Source organism: Cetorhinus maximus, chromosome 1 (assembly GCF_964194155.1).
Source record: "Cetorhinus maximus chromosome 1, sCetMax3.hap1.1, whole genome shotgun sequence".
Lineage (NCBI taxonomy): Eukaryota > Metazoa > Chordata > Chondrichthyes > Lamniformes > Cetorhinidae > Cetorhinus > Cetorhinus maximus.
In genome coordinates this window covers 10,744,450-10,770,052 of record NC_135879.1, presented here as the reverse complement: position 1 = coordinate 10,770,052, position 25,603 = coordinate 10,744,450, and the positions used below count along the sequence as shown (strand labels likewise).

The 25,603-nt window shown below is 41.0% G+C and overlaps 1 protein-coding gene across 5 annotated transcripts in view; it reads right to left on the bottom strand.

Annotated features, from left to right (window-relative positions):
- Window positions 1–25,603, bottom strand: part of gstcd (glutathione S-transferase, C-terminal domain containing) — a 166,540-nt gene that overhangs the window by 135,555 nt on the left and 5,382 nt on the right. For 3 of the 5 annotated variants that reach the window (XM_078530793.1, XM_078530885.1, XM_078530977.1), the window contains exons 3-5: window positions 16,316–16,810; window positions 8,291–8,545; window positions 4,143–4,236 (exon numbers count right to left, since the gene is read on the bottom strand). In XM_078530793.1, coding sequence (XP_078386919.1) covers window positions 4,143–4,236; window positions 8,291–8,545; window positions 16,316–16,810 — 844 coding nt within the window. The remainder of the gene's footprint in view (window positions 1–4,142; window positions 4,237–8,290; window positions 8,546–16,315; window positions 16,811–25,603) is intronic. The other 2 variants (XM_078531053.1, XM_078531119.1) reach the window with 1 other exon arrangement.

The following is a 25,603-nucleotide window of genomic DNA, read 5'->3' as shown; positions in this document are numbered from 1 at the left end:
GAAAGTTGTCAGAAGGTTCCTGACTACATCAAAAATTCATAGTCCTCGCAATGATCTTTGTTATCGTAGCACAGCAAAGCATATGCATGCTGTATTCATTTTTATGGTACATAAGTGCTCAGTGCTGTACTAGCATATTTTTTATTCATTCTTGGGATTTGGCATTACTGGCAAGGCCAGTATTTATTTCCCATCCCTAGTAATCAGTTCGTACCATTGGGTAGCTTACTTCAGACACTTAAGAGGGCAGTTAAGACCAATATAGATTACACCAGGTAAGAACATCAGGTTTTGCCCCTTAAAAAGGATATTAGTGAACCCACTGGATTTTATAACAATTCAACAGCTTCATGGTAGCTTTTACTTGTGCCAGCTTTTTATTTCCAGATTTAAAAATAAAAATGAATTTAAGTCTCAAGCTATTTTAAACACATGTTCTCTGGATTATTAGTCCAGCCTTCAGGATGACGAGTCTAATAACAGAAAGACTCTCTGCCTGGATTTTCATATTTAAGGTGGGAATTGCTTGTGAGGCCATTTCCCGACATCGCGATCCCACCTCCTGCCCGGCAGTGCCTGCCCACAGTATTTTCATTGAGTAGTGGCGGGGCAGGCTGGAGTCAGGAATGCCTTCTCCGGGGAAGCAGGCCCAAAGTGCAAACAGAAGCAGGCGGATGCCGAGGCAGGCAGCTAAGAAGGCCCGCTTCGGTTCCTGCAAACATTGCCCAGGTCAGGCCCCCTACAACCTCAAAACCCACAACCCCACATACCGCCTCTATACCTCCCATACCTTCTCTATACCTATAATAAACATGTCATGCAGATCATGCCTCCTGCATCCTTCCCATGCACACTCACCCACACTCCCTCCCACGCCAGCTCACGCAGAATGTACAAAGCTCTTCAGCCCTATTATAACATCGGGAAGTCTTTGAGATGCTAAATGAAGCTGTCAAAATAAACCAAGTCATTCAAAAACCACTTCAAAAAAACTCTCAGTTCCCTTGGAGAATAATATGATTCTAGAGAATGGTGGTGCCAACAACCCCTGCTGAGCTGAATCCATTATTGGGATTTGGAACTCAGCCAGGCATTTATAATGGGTTTCCATTACACAGTTGTAGAACAAAAACTCAAGAGCTGAATATATTAAAATTTTTGAAGTAGTTCTGTTCCACTGTTTCAAAGGCTAAACAGATGGCTGGGTTGTCAATCAAGGAGATCAGCCATCTTTTCATCTATTTCAAAGGCTCAACAGATGGTTGGGCTGTCAATCAAAAAATAGATTAACTCACAGGGGAAAATTGATACGTTAAAATCTGAATCTCAACACTGTTGAATGCAGAAGAACACTTTATCCACTCGATAAAGTTTTCTAATGCATCTGGACACTTTCACAACCCTGGTCAATTTAATGGCCATTTACCTTTTCTAAACAAAGCCCTTTCCTTAATCACTGTATTACAAAGGTACTTAACTTATCATATAGCAATACATTATGATATGTGAAGTTGTTAACACCTTTTGAATTTACCTGTCACTCCAGACTAGGTTTCCCCATGGTTCACGACTCCTCTTGGGTACCGTGAACCATGTTGCCTATCTAACTGGACCAGTCTCCATGGAAATAACGGGGATCTAAAATGCTCCCCCCACCAACCCCCCATCCCACACCCCATAGAGTAGGCAAGGGCAGGATTGCTGTGTGCAGGCTCACTCCTAGCACCCTTATCCCAAGAAAATCCAGCCCCATGTCCTTGTACTTCAATGCTAAATGCAAGATGTAGGGTTGGGGTTAAGTTGAATTAATATTATGTACATTAAAGGTGGTAGGCAAAGAAACAAAAGTGCTCAGATATCTGACACCAAGCCAATGTATGCGTTTGACCCAATAAGTACAATCTGTCACCTAGAATAGATAAGGTGGCTGGAGAAGATGTTATGATGTTGGGTCTGTTTCAGATTGCCTAAAGAGAACAGGCAGAAAAAAAACAAACAATCTAAAGCTTGCTCTCCATCTGTATGGCACTCAGACCCTAATTGTTTCCATACCACTTAGCACTTTCAAATACGGGGAAAGTGTGCAGAGTTGATGGTGAAGATGGTGTCTGTTTCTCTTGTGCCCTTTATGGCTGCCACAGTACTACCCAAGCCAATAATTATTTAATTAAGATACAGGAACCCCCCTCCCCCTCATCCGCCATCGCCACCTGCCCCAGCCCCCACTGCCCACACACTGTGGAATTGAAGAGCGTTAGGCAGCAGGTGTAGTTAAAATCTAAGGTAGGAGGTAGCCTTTTTTTCAGATGATATCAGAGCCTGCAGCAAGTGCGGCAGGCTCCTTGTGCCTAAGCACATACTGTGAGCATTTCTCTCAGTGGAATCCAATTGTGTCAGTAAAATAGCTGTAGGGGTCAACAGGTCAAAGACCCACCATACATGAACCATTCCTCAGGGTCTACAACTGCCTGAGCTATGCAGCAATCTTGGAAGTGTAAATCAGAGAAGCCTCCAACTGTGAAATACAAGCAAACCATTTAACCTCTCATCAGATTAAAAAACGGCCAACTGAACTGCTCAGCATAAATCAAAATTCTCAGGCTGATTTTATTCCTGCGGGAATAGGGTGGCACGGGAGTTCAAAATGGCGGCTAGACATTTACCACTGACTCTGATGCGCTTACACCTGCCAGCATTTTAACTGCTGGGTTTTCAATACCATCGGGGCCATCAGCCACAGGCAGGCAGGGCGGGGGGAGCGGGCGGGGGGAGCGGGGGGATGGCGGTGGCAGCGTAGTTAATATTTAAAATTCGAAGCCTCATGACATCATTCAAAAATGAAATTCCTTTTAGTTAAAGATGGGAGAATGGCATTTTTTTCTGCAATTAACAACTAAAATCACAGGAACCTGCAGCAATGCAATTTCACTAGCAGTTTGTCTATTGCAGAGAAAAAACAGCCCTGTCATTTATTATTATAGAGATGCTACAGAAGTGAATATAACTGGAGGTTGTATATGTTAATTGTATAAACTAAGATTAAGTTTATATAGGTGGAGATGATTACTTATCGGATAAATACTTGTGCACATATAAAGAGACACTTATTGACACTGGTGGTGGATTGTAGATTTAGGAGCTATACAGTTGTAATGTTTCACCATGCAAATAAATCTAAAACTGAGTAAAGATTGACTTCTGGTCTCCTCCTTCACCAACTGGCTGTAAATTTAACAGTATATTATTGTAATCCACACTGCTTCTACATTTTCCCAACCATTAACACCATTGATGTAAAAGCATTGTTTTTCAATAAATAAATGTTATCAAAAAAAATTGGAACATAATTGCAGAACAAGATTAAGGCACTGAAAGCAAAATATTTCTTTTGCTTTCTTTCTATTTCTTTCACACCGTCATGTACGAAACCCTCTTTTGTAGTTCATATTACATTATAAAGCCAATGTAATGCAAATTAAGTCTGTTGTAGCTATTACTGAAGCTTTGTTTTGAAAGGTTTTGTTCCTGTCAATTATCACAAGTTTTGAGAGTTAAGCTCTGTAAAATGCTGGAGGAATTGCATCATGCTTATGCAAATAGTTGCCCTATGTTAAGGTTTAAAAGGAAGGGACATTAAACGTATGCATGGTTTATACAGTGCATCAAGAGTAGCTGGCCCTGAGTGGATGCTTAGGCCTTGTTACAATAATGAAGACCACCATGAGATCGGGGTGGGCACGGAAAAGGTAGTGGGACAAACACAGGGCTACCTTGCTTGCAAAAGGAAGAGAGAGTCTGAAGCTGGATAGGAAAAGTAAGACCAACCACTCATCTGCCTGCACAAAGTCCTGTGGGCAAACAATGGATTTTGGAGCAGGTCCAAATATTGCATAGATTTAAAAACACGTTATTAGGTACATTTCCAAATTAATAAGACTTAATAAAATGTGAATGACCTTGCATAACTGTTTGATAACAGTGGAACTCTTGGGAGGAAGACTGGATGCTTTGAAGAAGCCAGGAACAGTGACAGAGGTCACTGATGGCACAACGTGATCTGGACACAGAAGGGCTCAGATTGGGGGAAGCACAGGGTTCAAATGCTGTCAAAGTGAAAGGAGAATCAAAATCACTGTTGTTACCTTCTATGGGATTGACAGCTACTGGAAGGTTTCTCCAGTCCAGGCTCCACGATGGACAAGGGTGTGATGTGAACTTTGCTGAAATCCCATTCTCCTGTTTTTAGACAAGAAACATTTATTAGTTCTTTTATAATATATCATTTTCAACATTAGTACCTTGCAAAGATCACTGCACATTTTACAAGACAACTGGATGATATTTGAAACAGAAGAAAATTAATTTTGAATTACTATAATATACAGCCAACACAGATGTAATGGGCTAAAGATCTCCTTTTGTGCTTTAAACCTCCATGGTTCTAATTACTACAGCTGGAAATTGGCTGAACTTACTCAACAGATGAGGGGAACGGAAGCCCGTAATCAGCAATGATTAGGATTCTGAAATAAGACCATTTAGTTGCCTAACTAGAGCACATGCCTTGATCATCTATTTCATCTAAATGGGGGCATATTTTCCCCCAAAGAAAGAACTGTCATTTATATGGTGCCTCTCACAGTCTCAGTGAATCCTAAAATGCTTTACAGCCAATGGAGTACTTCTTGCAATGTACTTACTGTAAGAAATGTCCCACAAACAGCAGTGAGATAAAAGACTGATAATCTATTTGAGTGAAGTTGGTTGAAGAATAAACATTGGGTCAGGACACCAAGCAAACTCTCCTGGATTATTCTTGAAAGGTACAAGGGGATCCTTTACGTCCACCAGAGAGGAATGATGGAATTTCGTTTTAACATCTTTCCAAAATACTTCTGATAATGAGCACTCCCTCAGCACTGCACTGAAACTGCAGCCTAGGTTATTCATTCAAGTCCTGCAGTGGGGCTTGAACCCATGACCTGGGACTCAGAGTGCTACCACTTAGCCAAGGCTGCCAATCAAAAAGCAAACTTACTACAGATTGTCCGATGGAGAGTTCACACCAAACCTTTTGTTAACCAGAGGCATTAAGGGATATGGGGCAAAGGCGGGTGTATAGAGTTAGACCACAGATCAACCATGATCTCATTGAATGGCGCAACAGATTCGAGGGCTAAATGTTCTACTCCTGTTCCTAGAAAGCCTCAACCTATTTAGGTCAATTTTTATTATGACAGAGGGAGTAAAATACCAGAGTAGTTTTTACTTTAATTTATGCCAGTAGTTTTTATTTCTCCTTTCCCCAAGTCATTTCAGACAAACCAAGAGAAGAATATCCAATGCAGCATAAGGGAAAATGACTGATCACCAATGCATTTCTTGCTAAGTCCCACAATTTTTACCTGACAATGCAATTTCTCCTATCTGTCTGTCCGCTCGCCAACATTTTAATTTTAATCAACAATTTATTCTAAAGTGATGATGTTCTGCTTCTCTCTGTCCAGTTATCAGCAAAGAAAGATTTCAGCTGACACAGTAATCAGTTGGACTTCAAGTCAGGGCTACTGATACTGTTTAAAATTAGAGCAATAACTAAAGTAACCAGAGTGCATGGAATACAGCGGGAAGCACATTGATACAAGACCAGCTGGTACTGTGACAGCTCATTTTACAGATTCAACACAGTGTGTGTGTCATTCACCAACACTTTCATTCAGGCTCTAATTTTAAACAGGTTAGCTGAGTAGAAATAACTCTAGCATGGGATATAGTATGCTGTCAGTATGATTGGGGGGGGGGGGGGGGGGGGGGGGAGGAATATCAGGATTGGGAAACTATGGTTCAATGATAGGAAATCGCTGCAGTACCACCCTGTAGGAGAAATTCTTGAATAATGCTGCTAATTATTTGAATATTTAGTCTGAACTGCTTGACATTGGGGGAACCTGCTCTACTTTTATCAGCAGTTTAAGGGTTAAAATGGAAAATATTCAGCAGAGTTAAATTCTTCTTTCAAGGGCTTGGGGTGTTCATGAACTCTTAAGCGTGTGAGACATCAGCTTGAGAGAACTGGAAAACAGTGAGGTGTGGAGAGAGCTAACATTGTACTTCAAGTGACATCGAAATACAGGTTAGTCATTGCCAGATGCGGAATATTTGAAAAGATAAAAAAAATCAAAATATCTGACGCAGGAATGAAAAAATCTTGTTGATGCACAAGTGAAAACCACTAGCAATTCAAAAGCACAGTGTTTTAACTTAAATACCTTTTTTTGCCTTTGTAACTTGTTTCTGATAATCACCACTGAAAAACATCTTTAGAATTGCTGTGCATTTTAATCATCAAGACTATATATCACCCAACATTAATGACACCCTCAGGATTCAAGGCATGCTCAGACATTCATTGAAATGGTAACTAAAAGTCTACCAATTTGTAAGATAGTTTTGATCTAATTTGTCAGATGTTTCAGATTCCTGGAAAGAACTGTTGACTGTTAAATGATGATATTGTCTGACATTGTACTTTTTCCTTCATTGGAGCTAGCTTAAGTCTGAGCATTGTGTTTCTAAATTTCTTTGAACTGGGGGTGAACACCTTCCACTTGTGGATCTACACTGCTGTTTTTCCCTGAGCCAGGTCAATGAGTACATTTTGATCTGTGCACCAATGTATGGGGACAAATTTGATACATCTTGCTCACCCTGCAGACAAGAATACACTCTCCCTCTCCCTCCACTGCATCCTTATCTTTCTCTATTTTAACCACTAAGACTATTTCTGTTGAGTTTTTCTTTCTTGTTCCTGCTCAGCTACAGTTAGCATCCAACACACTCTTTCACCTCACTCTGTCCTCAAACTCATTTCTTACCAGGAACTCAAAACTGTGAATCTCCAACCTTCTCTTCACTTCCCTCCAAAAACCTACAGGCTTTTAAAACTCAAGTTTTGTGGGAGTTAAATACAAATTAATTATTGATGTATCTGCTTTTTCTCTTGCCCACAAATTACTGTGTCCATGGTTCCACCCTTGGCCCCCATCTGTTCATTGTTTATGAGCTGCCCTTGAACATCATCATCCACAAGGACAAGGTCGGTTTCCACATGGATGTCGATGTTATCCAACTCTACACATCCACCAAAGTGGAATTAATGTAACAGTAAATGGAACACATTGACTGTAAGACCATTTGGTTACTGCCACAGCTGATCTTGCAGACTCAACATACTGGCTGCAGCACTCTCAATACCAAAGCTGTTGCTACACTATCAAATCGTCTAGCCGATGTGAAGCCCTTGATGAGTTAAAATTTCCTGCAGCTGATTGTTGGCAAAACCATCATCTTTGTCTCTGGCTCAACATGTTGGCAGCTCTTGTTACATTACCTTGCCCAGGCATCCATTCAGGTTGTATCTGGTAGTATGCAACCGCTAGACCCCAAAATTGAGCTTTTAACTCCACTTATGCAGTGCTGAGAGAGTCTTTTGCCACCTGGAGAACTTTGCCACTTGCACACTTACCTCTCCCCCATTGCTACTAAAATCCAAATCCAAGCATTCATCACCTTGAAGATTGATTTCTCAAACCTCCTCCTCCTCATAGGCCTTCCTGCCTCCAAACATCAACTTCACAGAATTCAGCTAACTCAGAGCCCTGTTGTCCAAGCCCACCCCCACACAAAGTCCTGCACAACCTATATCCATGTCCTTGTCAAGCTTCAATGTTTCTCTGAACCAATCTCAAAATCCCTATCCTCATTTACAAATTCCTCCAGAGTCTCACTTCTCTCTATCTAGAGCAATACTCTCCTAACAGCCTGTATCTTCTAACTCTTGTTTATGGCCTGCTCCCCTTTTGCTCCACTATTCCACCAACAAATAGACCTGATCCATAGAATTATATCCCGAAACCATCTCAATGCTTCCTTGCCTTTTCAGTAACCCACCTCTTCATATAGCACCCTTGTGAAGAAAACACTCTAGCACGCTGCAACTAAAAAGATTAAATTCTAAAACAGAAAGTACTGTAGCCTCCGCCACTGAAGAATATCATTTGTGACTTGAGATTCAAATCATTCCAATGTTCTGTGTCGGGTCTGTATCAATGTCAGTCAGTGAAAAGTAACTTGCAACCACCTAGTGCTCAGTTGTCAGACTGATCGTAAAAGAATCTTTTCACGCACAGCAAGTTTACAAGGTAATAAATACTGTAATGCTTTCTGTCTCTGTGTACAAAATGCAACATGGGGGCAAGGATACGTTAAAACCATTAAAATACTGATTTACTTCTAGTTTGTTCATGGTGGGCCTTGGGCCACCTCGGAAATGCGGGTCTGCGGTTTCAGCCTGGTCATTCTTGGGGTCGCAGGAGCTCGGAATCAGCACGGCAGCAGAAGACAAAGGAGCAGGGAGGCTGAGGAGATGAATGCCGCAGCTTGCAGCCGCCTTCTTCACACCAGGTACTTCCTGAACACGCTGGTACCAGCGGGCTAGCATGGGCAAGGCTTTCAGCATCTCGTCCCGACAATCCCCAAGAGAAACCTGATGATAGGGAAAAAATTCAGAACAAAAATATGACTTTGCCTCTAAATCAGAATGTCCTCTCAAATATATCATGTGACTTTTTTCTTTGTAAGGAGCTCTCTCATGCGTATAGTGATGGTGCCATACTGGGGACCTGCTTTCCTTAACAGCTGTGATGTAAACTACCCTTCTGCAATCAAGAAATATTCAGGTCCTATTTCCGACACCTTGGGATTTACACAGAGCAATATGTGGCTGCTAAAGTGTGAAACCTAAAACCAAGGCAAAAGACCCTCTCATAACTGACCCTGAAATCCTCACCACTGAGCCAGATTTTAACTCGCTTCCTCTTCGATCAATAGCGAGATGCTTGTTAAACACAAAGTAGGTAACAAAATCTTCTAGCAGACACAACATTTATTTGACGTGGCTGGAGAAGAACACTCCAAACTACTCACCGACAAGACATCTATCGTCTAACATCTCATGTCTAAATTGCATGATGGTGTCTTGAGAAGCATTTCAGCTATCAATCCCTCAAATTGTTGCTCATTCTGTAACTGACTCTTTGCCATTATTAGACATTCAAGAGCAAAATATTAAACTAAAGCTTTTACAAACTGACTCCTTGCCCTCTGATTCATGGTATCAGGTCATCACCTGCTTCAAACAATTTTTTAAGCCGTTGTCCCTTTTGCATCTGTTATTAATCTCACATGAGCTAAACCTGTTTAAAGTGTGAAAAAAGGCTTGAATTTATTTAGCACCATTTGCATCCTCAGAACATTCAAGTCCACAAAGAATCAGTTGTACTAGCACTCTCATCGCTGAGTCAGAAGGTCATGGTTTCAAGCCCAGCTCAAGCACATTGTCCAAGCTGTACTGCAGTGCAATATTTGGGGAGTGCTGCATTTTTGGCAGCTTGTGGGATTTTGCAGTGTGCAACTTGACTGCCGTGTTTCCCTGCATTAAAGTGGCGACACTTTAAAAGTAATTGATGGAATGTAAGGTGCTTGGGATCTCAAAAGGTCATGAAGGTGATCTCCTTCACAAAGCCCTTTACAGCAAAGAAATGTAGTCACTGTGCTAATATAGACAATGTCAAAGCCAATTTACACACAGCAAGGTTGTAGAAACAGCAACAAGGTGAATGACTGTATAATCTGTATTTGATGGTGTTGATTAAGGAATAAATGTTGGCCAGGACACCAGAAGCCCCTTGGATGTGAAATGCTCTTTCTTTCTATCCAACAAATGGCAGGCAATTAAAATGGGCAATGGTTTATAAAGTATGTCTACTTATATAAACCTTTGAAAAATAACAGCTGGCATTTTTAAGGTAATGAAACAAAATTTGACAATGGGCCAGATAAGATAATATTAGGTCAGCTGGCCAAATGTTTCAAAAAAGAGGTAGATTTTAAGGAGCATCTTAAATGAAGAGAGAGGGTTAGAGAGGTGGAGGGATATAGAGAGGCGGAGGGATACAGAGAGGCAGGTTAGGGAGCCGGGCAGCCAAAGGGACAACCACCAATGGTGGAGTGACTATAATTAGGAATGCTCATGAGGCCAGAATTGGCAGAACACAGAGCTCTAGGGCAGGATTTAAAGAGATTACAAAGGTGTGGAGGGATAAGCCCATGGAAGGACTTGAAAACAGGGACAAGAATTTTAAAATAGAAGAATTCCTTGACCCAGAGCCAATGTAGGTCAGGATAGATGGGTGAGTGGGACTTGGCGAAAGTTTGGACAAGAGCAGCAGAGTTTTGAATGACCTCAAGTTTTGGAGGGCAGAAGGTAGGAGCCCAATTAGGAATGCATTGAAATAATCAAGGTGCCAAAGAAATGGACAGGAGTTTCAGCAGCAGGTAAGCTGAGGCAAGGGCAGAGTCAGACGATCTTATGGACGCGGAAATATACAGTCTTGGTGATGATGCCGTTGTGTGGTTAGAAGTCTATGGTAACACCAAGGTTTTAAACATTCAGGTTCAGCATCAAATAGTCATTAGGAAGAGGGATAGAGTTGGTGACAAAGGAACGGAATTGATGACGAGGACCAAAAGCAATGGTCTCTGACTCATAATTAAATACAACTAAAAAATAAAGAACACTCAATAGCTTCACTTTCACATTGTTAATGAAGTAGCTCAGGGGCATGGGTATGACTGTGCAACCTGTAACTTTGTGTTCGAATGCACTTGAATCTTTTTCACTTATACTATGCAGCTGGGTCACTGTCTATGAGAAAATCCACTATCTAACTTCTAAGCTTAACACAGTGAAAAAGGCTTATATCATCAGTTTTAAAGGAATGGATTTAAGAATCACCAGAAGAGTACAGTGCTGTTAGCAGATTGTGAAATCCTCAGAGACCAATATATTCAGCTAATACAGCACGGAAAAATAGTTAGTATGAGAGGTATCCAACAGAGATACATCACATCCATAGCAGGTGCAATAAAATAGTCTCCTAATACCACAGACTGTATACAGTAAGTTTCCCTAAAAGGATCATCAAATTATTCTACACATTCCTTCTTATTTTCCACTATTTGTCTGCATGACAGCTGCAATTTTTTGTCCAGTCCTCAACCACAACCAAAGGCCACGTAGTCACAAAAATGCCTTTTTACACATTTACTAAAGATCTATTGCAAGCCCTTTAAGGAAGTGCTAACCTTTAACTTTTACTCCAAATGATTTTCACTTAAATAATTGAGCTTTATCTTTGTATTATTTTGCTGAACTATTATTACCTGTGCCAGCCATGATCAGAGAGTTTTCAATAGAGACTCAAGTGTATGTGAAGTCTCAGCTGGTTCAGAATTCAGAAAAGCTGCAATACGGCTAAAGGATGGCTAACTGAGTCTAGCACTGCGTAGAAATGAGTTGCCCTTGCACAATAAGATGAGGTCGATTCATTTTGTCGGGCTTCCACGGCATAATGCATTGTATGTTTGGGAGCACTACACAGAGCTGGAGAGTTCGGATGCCAGTCAACGGCAGCAATGGAAGGCCGACCAATGTCACATCTGAGACATAATGTTCACTTTGAAGGATTGACCTTTGGAGACCAAAAAGCTGGACATCCAGGAGGTTGATCTAAATGTTTTTTTTTTGGCCAGGCCTCACTTTAAGTAGAATTGAATGAAGTGAGTGAAATACAGAGGCTCCACCCACATTTTGGGGAGGCCTCCCAGTCTGCATAGAGATTTGTACACAGCTTGTACACAGGCTCATAGAGCTCTACACATTTCCCCAGTATTGGGTGTATAATGTGCCACAGGCCACCAAACCCAATAGCTCAGGGCTCCCGCACCCAAATTGTATTTGATTATTGGCACTTATATGGAAAGGGAAAATAGTAAGAGGCATCAGGTGCATCTCCAAACTCAGAACAAAGCAGCCTGGTTGTCTGTGTGTATTAATTGTACATTAATTGAGCGTTTAATGGTATACAGGCACTGATTAACATTGGATTCACTTGCACCCATATAAATCGGAGCAGACTGAAACGATGGTTGTTGGGTGTTATGGTCCAGCAGTTGGTAAAGCTGAGTTATTTAAAAATCCCAGGGGGAAACTTTAAACAACTGTCATAACCTATATTTTTAAGTGGTATGTTTGAGATGCGGCTCTAAATTCAGGAATCAGATCACCAGTTCTCGAGAGGTTTTATATTAAACTAAATGAAACATTTTATTAATTTACACAAGTTAAATATATACACATGGCTACAAATTATTACTATCATAACTTTTAACAAATTCCCAAACTAATCTCCATTAAGGCAAGAGCACCAAACACCAGGCAAAGCATTTTCACTTTACGAATTCAAAATGAGGCCCCTCTCACTTTGGTTCCTGTGGAGACAGTTGTAGGCTTACAGCTATTTTGATCTTACATTGACTCTTCACTGCACACACAAAACTGCTGTCTGTTATGCCCAGCACAGCTCATTAAATGTAAGTTCTCATTGTATCACCAGCCTCTTTGAACTCCACCTCTTCTAACAATAAAACGCCTTTCATAGTACCAATTTTATTAGTTAGATAAACATACTGCTTGGTCTCTACTAGCTAGGTGCCAGATTTCACCCCACTTCTTGAATGCTCTATTCAAAAAAATACAAATGCACTCTACCTCTCTTACATCTCAAAACTAGTACACGTTAAAGCACCCAGGCTAGCTGGCTTTAATCCAATTAAGAAACACCCACAGACTTAAATCTCTATTTCAAAAGAAAAATATTTTCCAATAATATTATATACATTAATAGCTTCGTGACATGGGTGTGGAGGTACATGTTTGTAATGTGTGTCTCTGTACACTGTAAATAAAACTTTATAGAAGTGTGTTAAGATTAGGCTCCAGTTCTATCCTTTGCATTACTCCAGATTGCAAGATGGCAAAGTGTACTTCATCAAGCCAAGACCACCACAGTCTATCAGTGTATCAACCAAATTAGAACACACTGTGAAGAAGAGCTTTGACAGCTAGGCTATCCTAATTTATGTGTTTTGATTCTGAGAAATGAGGGAGCAGGCTTCAGGATTAACTCAAAATGTCACTGTTGTGACTTTAAATGAACTTTTGCAGTTCTGCCGAAGGGCCATGAAGGCTCGAAACGTTAACTGATTTCTTCTCCGCCGATGCTGCCAGACTTGCTGAGTTTTTCCAGGTAATTCTGTTTTTGTTTTGGATTTCCAGCATCCGCAGTAGCTTTTAGCTTTTTGTTTTTAAAATGTTTATGTTGTTTCCACGAAAAAGATTAAAATGAGAACGGCATCAAACTTCAAAGTCAATATTCTCTGATGGAAATAATCTGCAATTTGTGCAGCCCCTTCAATATAAGCTCACATAAAATATCAATCTGCAATTTGTGCAGCCCCTTCAATACAAGCTCACATAAAATATCAATCTGCAATTTGTGCAGCCCCTTCAATACAAGCTCACATAAAATATCAATCTGCAATTTGTGCAGCCCCTTCAATACAAGCTCACATAAAATATCAATCTGCAATTTGTGCAGCCCCTTCAATACAAGCTCACATAAAATATCTCCTCAACCATTGTCCTTTCAGTTGATTTCCAACATTTCCCAATAAAGGGCAAGGAGCCTCCATATGTGGACACATAGGTATATGTATTCATTAACTTGTTGGAACTGACAAAGTTGTGGCTACTAAATGTTGACATGCAGAAAAGTTAGTCACTGTACAGCTGCAATAATTTACAAGACTTTACAGGCAACCTGGTTTCGCAATGAGAACCAGAATCCTCTGGTTTACATCGTCATATCGTCAGTTTTTTCAGGTATCTGATAACATCATAAAAACATTTGCATTTATCTAGTGCCTTTCGTAACCTCAGTACATCCCAAAGTGCTTTACAACCAATGAAGTACTTTTGAAGCAATGTTGTAATGTGGGAAATAGTGGCAGTCAATGATAATGATCAGACAATCTGTTTTAATGATATTGGTTAAAAGTTAAATAAACATTGGCCAGGATAACTCCCAGCTCTTCTTTGAAATATCACCATGGGAGTTTTATATCTACCAGAGAATGGCAGACAGGGCCTTAAGTTTATTGTCTCATTCAAAAAATGGAATCTCTGACACTGCAGCTCTCCCTCAGTACTATACTGGAAGCATCAGCTGAGTAACGTGCTCAAAATTCAAGAATGGGACTTCAACACATATCCTTCTGACTCAGAGTAGGGAGTGCTACCTTGTTAGAACTGACACTTCATTACAATGAAGCAAGCCTTGCACGCAGTGACATTACAGGATATTCTGTACTTTCCAATAAGTCACTAAATAAAGCATGTGGCAATTACACAAGGAGCTGGCTTATCAGGGAACAGAGTCAGCAGCAATGAAAAATGGGCAAACTACAGAAATTTGCTGATCTTATAAACTAGATCTTTAACCTTTTGAACATTTCCAGTTTTACACAGCCAACTTTCTAATGTACATGACAATGATGCTTCAGTGACCTCTCTCAACTACAGAATAAGGATAATTAAACACATGCAGCTCTGGTCCCAGCTCCTATCTAAAACCATTTTTTTTTCCATAGGATTTGGGCATCGCTGACAAGGCCAGCGTTTGTTGCCCATCCCTAACTGCCCTTGAAAAGGCGCTGGTTAGCCTCCTTCTTGAACCTGCAGACCTTGTGGCGTAGGTATGCCCACAGTGCTGTTATAGGAAGGGAGACCCAGTGACAGTGAAGGAACGGTGATATAGTTCCAAGTCAGGAAGGTGCGTGGCTTGGAGGGGAACTTGCAGGCGGTGCAGTTCTGATGCATATGTTGCCCTTGTCCTTCTAAGTGGTAGAAATCACAGGTTTGGAAGATGCTGTCAAAGGAAGCTTGACAAGCTGCTGCAGTGCATCTTGTATACGGTACACTTTAAACTGGTGGTGGGAGAAGTAGGTGTTCAACTGGTGGCTTAGCAACTTCCAAATCCTAAACATTTTTTCTGTGTTAGTCAGATATATGATAACAAACATACTGGCTCTACACTGTTCAGGTAACCTCCCCAATGACTTGTATGGGGATCCAGGCAAACTGTTCACACTGGCAAATAGGTGAGATCCCAAGAAACACAAATGTCAGGATTAAGAAGGGCCCTTTTTAGGCCAAAGTACGCTCATGGATTCAGCTACATTGGACATGGTGGTTTCAAGAGAAAGTGTCTGTATTTTTCTCTGGCAAAAGAAAAGGCTGTCGCCCAGATTTTGCAGTCAGCGGCAAAGCGACAGTGCTTTTCACTGACCTTGAAGATAGCTGCCCACAAAGATTTAGACACAGAGATCAAAAGAATTCTAGCAAATGTCCAGTGCATTTAATGGCAAAGTGAGTGAATGTGCCACACAGTGTGACACTGAATCAAACAGAAATGGAAGCTCCTGGGTTTGAACCCTGGTTTGCCTTGAGCTAAGCAAAAGTAGCAATGCTGGATCTAAGACTGATTATGGTGCCCCGAGCTAGGCCTGCTCCTGATTCCAGACCCAATTAGAAAGTCCGCATGTATGGACAATAGGTGAGGATAGCATTAGGCTCAACTGTGACACTCTTTCTCCTCCCAACTTCTTCCCACATCAAACAATCTGGTGAAATGTTCTGGGTTTGCTCGCACATAAGGAATAGCCACTTTGGCAAGGTTATTTCCTCTGGATGGGGGAATCCAGAACAAGGTAGCACAATCTGACAAATTAAAGAATTGAATTCAGGAAGCACTTTTTCACAGAAAGAGAAGTGGAAATCCATAATTCTTAGTTGAAATTTTCAAGACAGCGCTCGCCAGATTTTTCTCAGGCAAGTTTATCAAAAAATAGGGCACAAAGCTGGATAAATAGAGTTGAGGTATAGATTATATGATTGGATTGAATGACAAACTCTCCAGGGGATGAATGGTCTGATCCTTTTCCCGCAGAGCTACAGATCAGAAAAAAAGGGAAACTAGCAAGCTTGCAAATACAAAATATCCTGAACTTGAACTAAAAGCTTTTCATGCTCCATAAAATCTGGGGACAATCACAGTTCTGTGCATTACAAACAAATTGCTTTTTCTACATAAAATGTAAAAACAGTTTTCGAGCCATGCTTTCAATCTTCTGCAAAAATAATTTTAAATACAGATTTTAAAGAATGCCAACCCAGGCTGTAAAATAAAAGTCAATGTGAACCATTGCTTCAAAATAAAGGGGAAAAAAAATCAAACTTACGCTGAATGCAGGTTTGAAAGAAAAAATAAATAAAATCAAATGATGAGGAACTTACAAAAAAGTGGTGGAGACAAGGCAATAGGACCACATCTGTGAGAGTAAAATAAAGCCCCTCAGCAAATACACGTTCCAGTGGTGGAAGGTCAGTCGTTTTCACTTTTCTAATGCAGGACTGCTCCCTACTGGTCGCAGCTGGTATTTGCTCCACAGTTAGTTTAGAAAGTGCTGTCCTCAGCTCCAGGCTACCCACTTCTGTACCCTTATTTTCCTTCTTTAAATCTCGAGTTGTGTCAGCCCCTTCATCGGAGTAACATCCGAGCGATCTTTCGAATCCCTTTTCGACCGAGTCCTCCTTTCTTTCCTTGGATAACAGCTGCAGCTTCTGCCTACGAATCTTGTCATCGTTATGAACTCGAACAGGTTCCCTGAGTTTGTGCTCTAGGTGCAGGATCACTGGCGGAATAGCTGCTCTCTGATCACTCAGATTTTTGAGGAAGCCTTCCACAGCCAACGGAATGCTAATCTCACACAGCCTGGTCCATTGGCTCACCTGCCAGATAACAGAAGCACATATTATTCCTGTTAAATGCATAATTTGTCTATACTAGATTACAAGAAACAATTACAGCACAGCAAGTGATGATCGTTACTGAGATACATGTCACAATGTACCACAGAGTTGTACTCGGTGGGTCAAAACCAAGTGTAGCTTTCAATAAAGAGAGGACAATTGGACCAGGGAGCACAGATTAGTTCACTCCCCATGTTAAAAGTTATGTGTTTTATCTTTAGTTTTATTTTTCCATCATAAATTTCTATTACTGCAATTATGATACAATTTGCTTAGTAAACTTGTCACACTGCAGCACATCCACTGAGTTATAAATTATATCCACAGGATATAATTACAACATGACAATTTTAGTTCCCACTATTACTTGCAGCAAGATTACAACTGGACTGAGCAGGGAGGAGAATATTCAAAATAACCAACAGTCTGGAGATCACACTGCCCTGCGGCAACTTAATCGGACAGTAAGACATAGCTTCTTTGGGTTTAAAGAACAAGGGCCTTCTCGTGATCTGAACATAAACAGTTGTTGCTGTTTTCCTTTTCCTCACGCGGTTATCTAACTTTAATTTAAGGGCTCCGATACACGCCCATTCGCTGCATGTAGAAGTTACTCTCATCAGCTGAAGTACGCAGTCATGAGCCATTAGCTACATCAGTGTGTCTGATATTTTAATGCCAGCCAGGTGTCTTCTTTTCACTTTAAGTCCAGCTGTAGGCAAGTTTTTATTTTTTGCACTGTATTACACCGGAGCCATTTTCTCAAGTGAACCTGAACTGTGAGGGTTAATAAGCTGTTGAACCATGGGATGAAGGACATCAGGGCTGAACCTGATCTCGTTTTCAACCAGTGTTCACATACAGAAGATTTCTAGCAGAGCTGAAAAGAGAACAGTCCAGAGGTAGGAACCCTGGCCAAATTTAATCTCTCATAGCCAGAGAGCACAGAGGCTGACTAGATTTCCCCTCACATCCAACTCAGCTGAGATCAGCCAAAGAATCAGGGTAACAAATAAACCGAAAGCCTTCTGAGAAGTATGGCTCAATGCACCTTCCTACAGACATGCATATCACCTGTGCTACACGTCTGTATAAATAACTAGAAACCTTGTTTGATTTTGATGGACTGCAAAATCTCAAGTCTGTTTGCTACACTGCTACAGTCCTAATTTAGGGACTAGATCATTTCAATCAAGAAGATTAGTGAGGACCAAGCATCAAGTTACACAAGGACAGACCTAGGTTGGACATTAGGAGGTTCTCCTTTCCCCAGAAATTAGTGGGCCTGTGATAGAGGCTACTGGTTTGTTGATTTTCTAAATTCTTTCAGTCAAAAGATGGACCTGTTTCTGACTAGGGGCGGAGATCCAGTTGTACAAGAGGTAGGTGCCTATAACATTAATCCAGGGCTAGGGTGGTCCTCTGGACTGAATTCAATTGCCTAAGGGCCTTGGAAAGGTGTGTTCCTGCTTTTACTCTTCTAACTAGTCTGTGTTTTTATCTGTTTATTTGCCTCTCCCAGCAGATTAAATGGCTCCGGGTGGGGTGCAGATTGTACGGACTATGAGGCAGAATGCACCAAAATTGTATGGATTGCCCAGGAGGTCTTTTGTCTGTCATTTTTTTGTACGTTGGTATTTCAGATCCAGTGAATGCTACAAATTGCTCCAAGCAACATCACGAAAATTATCTTCAGAGAATTAAAGAAAGATTCAGTTGACAATCCCTAAAAACCACATTATGTGTGCAGCCCGCGGAACCACCCATCAAGTGATTTACGATCTGTTACTCTCTTGCTATCAGTTCCAATCAACAACGTCAAAACCACATCAACTGCGACACACAGAAGCAAAGTATTCCCTGGAATTTAGGTTAAGGGGCGACTTGATCAAAGTTTTCAAGATATTAAAGGGAACAGATAGGGTAGATAAAAAAGAAACACATTTTGCTGGCTGAGGAGTCAAGGACAAGGGGGCCATGGTTTAAAAATTAGAGCCAGACTTTTCAGGAGTGAAATTAGGAAACACCTCTGCACACAACAGGTGGTAGAAATTTGGAAAACTCTTCTGCAAATGGCAATTTGTGTTACATCACTTATTAATTTCAAATCTGAAATTGATATATTTTTGTTGACCAGAGTTAATAAGGGATATGGGGTAAAGGCAGGTATATTGAATTAGGTGGCAGGTCAGCCTTGCTCTCAATGAAAGACGGATCAGGTTCAAGGAGCTAAAGGGCCTTCTCCTATTCCTTTGTACCCATTGGTGTCCAGGTCTCTGGTGGTGGCATATAACATCAATGAAGACATACCTGAATTAAACTTTGACAATAAAGAAGGCTTCTTCCATTCAAATGGCTCCTATTATTTATCTCCAAACTATTGGTCTCTCTTTGCCAGCTACTTTGGATAGATCTTGAATTGGTTACAAGTCACAAAAGGAATGGCAAAGGCATGTGTATCCAGGGTGTAATGGTCAGGCAAACATTTTGCCCCAGCTTCCCCCGCCATGGAAACCTCAAAGATTTTAAGAATGTTAGAAATTAAAACTAACCCCAATTATCCAGATATACAAAGGTACATACATTTCTGCTGTATTTTCAAACCATAAGTGATGCCAGCAGGGGTCTTTGATGCAGTGGATATTGTCACTGCCTCTATGCCAGAAGTACAAGTTGGGTTCCAGTTCCAGCCACGGAAGGTGTGTTCATAATGTGGCCAAACAGGTTGATTATCAACCTGTAAATCCTTCCGATACTCTTCATGGCAGGCAGTAAGAGCGGGAGAGTTTCCTGGTCAGCCATACTACAGAAGGCAATGGCAAATCACTGCAGTACTTCGCCAGGCATAATCGTGGATCAAACCAATGGAAGTCTTCGGTTAACCGCGCCTTCTTAGGGCATGGTATCTGAAGGAGGGGGAAGATGTATTCTGTTTCCCTATCTCATGGACAATTTGCTCCAACACACTGAAAATATACATCCTGTACAGGAAGAGTTATCTCTTCTAAATGCTACCATCAAAGATTCAGGAGATGTTCCTCCCTAGCCTCAAAATAATCAGTAAGTCAATACAGCATGAAAATACAGCAAATTACTGTGGATAAGCTTGGGGTCAAAGGGATATCCATTGCCTATGCATGCCTAACTTCAGATAACTGTGGGAAGGTTATTTCCTAATTGAAACTCTTTGATCACTAATCCTTAGGCTCCAAGTCCCACACTTTCACCACCAGCAGATGTATGGAAACACTATCAGGCCTCCTCCAAGTCACACAATATCCTGACTCAGACATGTTGCCATTCCTTCATTATCACTGGGTTAAAATCCTGGAACTCCTGAAATGCACTGCCTGAAAAGGGGGCACACAGATTCAATGGTAAGTTTCTAAAGGGAATTGGATATATATATTTATAAATATATAAAAAGGACAAAACAGGCAAGCAGGACTAATTGGACAGTTCTTTCAAAGAGCTCACATAGACACAATGGGCTGAATAGCCTCCTTCCATGCGCTATAAAACAGGAAGGTCATGGGAACACGATCGACCCAAGTTCCTCTCACATATCATCCTGGCTCAGACACATATTGTTATTCCTTCATTACCGCTGGGTCAAAATCCTTGAACTCTCTCCATAACAGCACTGTGGGGGTACCTTCACCACAAACTGAAGCAGTTTAAGAAGGCAGCTCACCACCAGCTTCTCAAGTATAACTGAGGATAAGCAATAAATGTCAGCCTTTCAAGCCAACCCCTCACCCTGAGAATGAATAAAAAACAGATACACAGACAAGATTAACATGAAGAAGCTACAGAACTCTCCTCAGTCTCTGAGAAAATGCATTGTAGAAGTTGAGTAATTAAGGGGGAAATAGACTGAAATACAGGGCTGAATAATACGCTCCACCATGGCACACAGACTGCGCCCCCCTGGAAGCGGCCAGCAATCAAACTTCCAAGCCCACTGCCCAAACATGCCGAATAAGGCATCAATTGGGCCAATTAATAGTGCTGGATGGGTTCCAGGCCACAGACAGAGTATCCCACCCAATCAGAGCAATAGGGCAGGATACCCAGTGTTGGAGCTCATCGGCCGTGACCCAGATCAAGGTCACGGCCCTTAATTTAAATGGCCACACTGGCCTCTTTAGCAGCACAATAAGAAATGGACCTCTCTACATGAGGTCTCAGTTAAAGTTCACGAACTTAAGTCAGTATACATCGACCTCTTCAACGAAGCACTTCCAGCAGCCAAAGAACACTGAACAGCTAAGATTTAACTCTGCCCTCAGGTAACCCACCACTGATGAAAAAATACAGGAAATATGGCTAGTGTAATTCCCACACTGAAAGCGTTTTATTCCATTCTGCACATATTATGGCAGTCGACTGCCTTTTTAATGAGCACATCTAGCCTATTACTTTCAATTTGCATAGCACAGGTGAGCTCCCAATTTCCAGACCCACCCCACTAAACGTATTACCCCAATTTGCCGTGATGACGCCGGGAAATCAATCTGATGTCATCACGCCCAATAGTACGTCGGCACATGCACATTTCGGTCCCATATTCGGAGTGTATTGCTCAGGCCACAGTCTTTCATAAATAATCAGAGAAGATCTGAATGTTGGCACTTAATACTCTTATCTGCAGGGAGTTGGGGAAAAGTAGTAATGATTAATACGTAAAAACATACCTCACATCCCACTGCCTCAATAAAATAAATTCACTGCCGACCATAAAGTCACTGGGGAAGAGTGTGGAAAAACTCGCACACCACCTGGAAATGCACAAAGTTGCAAACAGAGTTTTCTCACTAATGTTTCTCAGGTCAGTAATGTCCAAATGCAAAAGTACAAACTTCCTCCCTAGACTCACTATGATTAACATCTTCTTCTGGATGTTGCTGACTGGGCCAGCATTTATTGCCCATCCCTAAATGCCCTTGAGAATGTGGTGGTGAGCTGCCTTTTTGAACTGCTGCAGTCCATGTGTGTGAACTCCCACAGTGCTGCTAGGAAGGGGGTTCCAAGATTTTCACCCAGTGACAGTGAAGGGACGGCGATATAGTTTCTAGTCAAGATGGTGTCTGGCTTGGAGGGGAACTTGCAGGTGGTGGTGTTCCTATGCATCTGCAGCCCTTGTCCTTCTAAGTGGTAGAGGTTGCGGGTTTGGAAGGTGCTGTCGAAGGACCCCTTGGTGAGTTGCTTAAATGCATCTTGTAGATGGTACACACTGCTGCCACTGTGTATCAGTGTGGAGGGAGTCAGTGGTTAAGGTGGTGGATGAGGTACCAATTAAGTGGGCTTTTTGTCCTGGATGGTGTCAAGCTTCTTGAGTGTTGTTGGAGCTGCACTCATCCAGGCAAGTGGAGAGTACTCCATCACACTCCTGACTTGCGCCTTGTAGATGGTGGACAGGCTTTGGGTGTCAGGCAGTGATTTACTTGCCACAGAATTCACAGCCTCTGACCTGCTCTTGTAGCCACAATATTTATATGGTGCAGTTTCTGGTCAATGGTAACCGCCAGGATGGTGATAGTGGGGGAATTCAGTGGTGATAATGCCATTGAATGTCAAAGAGAGACAGTTGGTTCTCTCTTGCTGGAGATGGTCATTTTCTGGCACTTGATGGCGCAAATGTTACTTGCCACTTGTCAACCCAAGCCTGAATGTTGTCCAGGTCTTGCTGCATATGGACACGGACTCCTTCAGTATCTGAGGAGTCGCAAATGGTGCTGAACATTGTGCAATCATCAACGAACATCCCCACTTCTGACCTTATGATGAAAGGAAGGTCATTGATGAAGCAGCTGAAGATGGTTGTGCCTAGGACACTACGCTGAGGAACTCCTGCAGTGATGTCCTGGGACTGATTTGATTGACCTATAACAACTACAACCATCTTTCTTTGCACTAGAAATGACTCCAACCAGTGGAGAGTTTTCCCCCTGATTCCCAGTGACTCCAGTGTCCTAATATAGGACACTGAGTACTTCATGAAGTTTTAGCATTGAAGAGAATTAAGCATTTGAAAATTAACCTCAGCAGCAATGAGCTCAATACTCATAATATTTAAGCCGTAAGATTTATTTTCATCTGTTCAGGCAAAATGCATGTGTCACTACTTTAGTGATTTTAATGAGACAGCGGACACACTTGGTTAAAATATCAAATCTGTATATTTTAACAGCGTCTATCTTTTTTTTTTGCACATGATGGAGTTTGAGAGTAAACATTTCAGTTTTTGCTAAAAAGACAATCCAATGGGGTTCCGCAAGGCTTATGCTTTTTGCGGTACATATCAATAATTTAGACTTAAATGTAGGGAACATGATTAAGATGGTACAAAAATTGGCCATGCGGTTGACAGTGAGGAAGAAACCTTTGGATTGCAGGAACTTATCAATGGACTGGTCAGGTGGACAGAAAAGCGGCAAATGGAATTGCATCCGCAGAAGTGTGAGGTAATGCATTTGGGGATGGCAGGCAATACACAATAAAGGGTTGGTTACTGCAGAGGGACAGAAGGACCTGTCTACACGTTCCTGATGGTAGTAGGACAAGTAGATAAGATGGTTAAGAATGCATATAGGATACTTTCTTTTCTTAGCCATTTAGGCTATCAAAGGTGTTATTTAACTGCAAGCCTTTCTTCCTAAAATCTCTGCTTTTGTAAACATGTCATATTGATTTTACACCCTCTGATGGCACTGTAGCAGTACCACTGACAGGCAGTTGAAATTATAGCATGATAAGTTAACAAAGGCAGTTATAGATGTAGAAATTTACAATGGAAATATAAAATTAAGGATGCAACGCACAACTTTAAAATGACCACTGAATTACATCCAACATCCCTGATGCCCTCCAACATACATGAAGATTAAATTTGGTCTTCACTGCCTAATGTGCAACACTATAGGCAATGGACTAGTAAAACTTAAAGATGGAAAAATTGTTAACAGCACCCATCTGTGATAATAATTCCTCAGTGAATCGGTGATTAAAGAAAGGGAAGGGTTAAACAAAATATGCCTTCAAAGACCTGATGACTGAACGATGGCACAAGATACAGTTTTATACTGGGAATCGCCAAATATGGAAACAAAATAGGACACTGCGGGAAAAACATACTTCCAAGATTTTTTGAGATCATTTTGTGCTGGATTGCTTCCAGTAATGTCTGAGATTCATTCCAAATGCAAAATAGATTTTATGCTGTCCTCCAAAAATCAATCATTGGCTATAAATAACCTTAAAAGTAATAAAATAAAGAACTGTGAAATGCAGAATAGAAATTTATAGTATGGACAGGCTTAGATTCCAAAATCTAACATTGTTGACTGAAGTCATTTTAAGACTTCCATACACAATCGTGAGGGAGTGAGAGATTAAATTCCTCATAGGCGACATGATCTCCAATTTTGTTCTGTCAACTGGATGTTAAACATTTTCTGCTACATTTGAAAAAGAGTGATTGCTTGCTAACATTACTCCCCCTCCACCATATCAGATTAGCTAGTCATTCATTTCATGAATACTTGTAGAATCTTACTAGCGAAAAGTGGCTGCTACATTCACCTTTGTGAACAATAATCATTACAATCATTACATCTCAAAAGAAATTCACTATACGTCCAGTGCTTAAGATGTTGCTGCAGAAGGTGATAAGATGCCATATAAATGTAAGACCATCTTTCTTAACTCATTGGTATTGCTCGCTTAATTCCCTATTTCTGTGACCTCCTCCTGACCAAAACTTTTTGAGATCTCTGTTCTTTTCATTCTAGTCTTTTGTACACCCCAGATTTCCCTCAACCACCATGCCATTAGCTGCCTAGGCCCTAATCTCTGGAATCCACCACCCCCACCCCTCCCAAAACTCTCCACTATCCTATCTCTTCTCATTTAACGTCCTTAAGATTTACCTCTATGCCACTTGTTTTTGGCTATCTGTCCTAATAGCTCCTTACATATCACACTGTCAAATTCTGTCAGGTAATGCTCCTGTGAAGCGCCTTGGGATGTTTTACAGCTTCAAAGGCACTATATAAACACAAATGATTGTTGATGCCTCGTTTTTAAGTTTGGCACTGCAGACTGATTTTGCACAGATCTGGACTTCCTACAACTTACTCTGTGCCCAGTGTCCACCAAATTAGTTCACTAAGTCAAGCAAAACTGATCACTGGCCAACTGGAACTTGCCTTTAACACGGCTGCCATTAATAGACAGAGAACAAAACTGAGACTTTACTATTGAAATGACCGTTGGTTTATCCAATATTTCTAACATGCAACTGTGCAGAACTGACTAGGGCAAAGTCAGTTCTACTATTTGGAGATTACTGTCCCTCCCATTCACAGAACTGGACATGAAGCACAAGAAATTCCTCTGCTATTAAATGTCCTTCCAGATGACATTCTGACGTATAGTGTGTTGTACAGTACTCTCAGTAACAATACTACTGGAGACAGATATTGTAAGAGACAGTAAGCTTTAATATTCACTATTCTCTCTCTGAAAAAAGAATTGCTAATGTTCGAGTTAATAACTTTAATTCATGTTGAATAAAAGATGCAGCTGTCCTATTATTGCAAAAAGTACAATAATTACTTGAATATACAATAGTAGATTTTTATCAAAGTCAAATATTTTACACTTGGCAGAATATTAAAGGAAGTTATACAAGTTTTATACAAGAAGTTTTCTCCAATAATATTTTTTAAAATGTACCACCGTCTCCCAGGTTTGCTCCTCACACTTCCT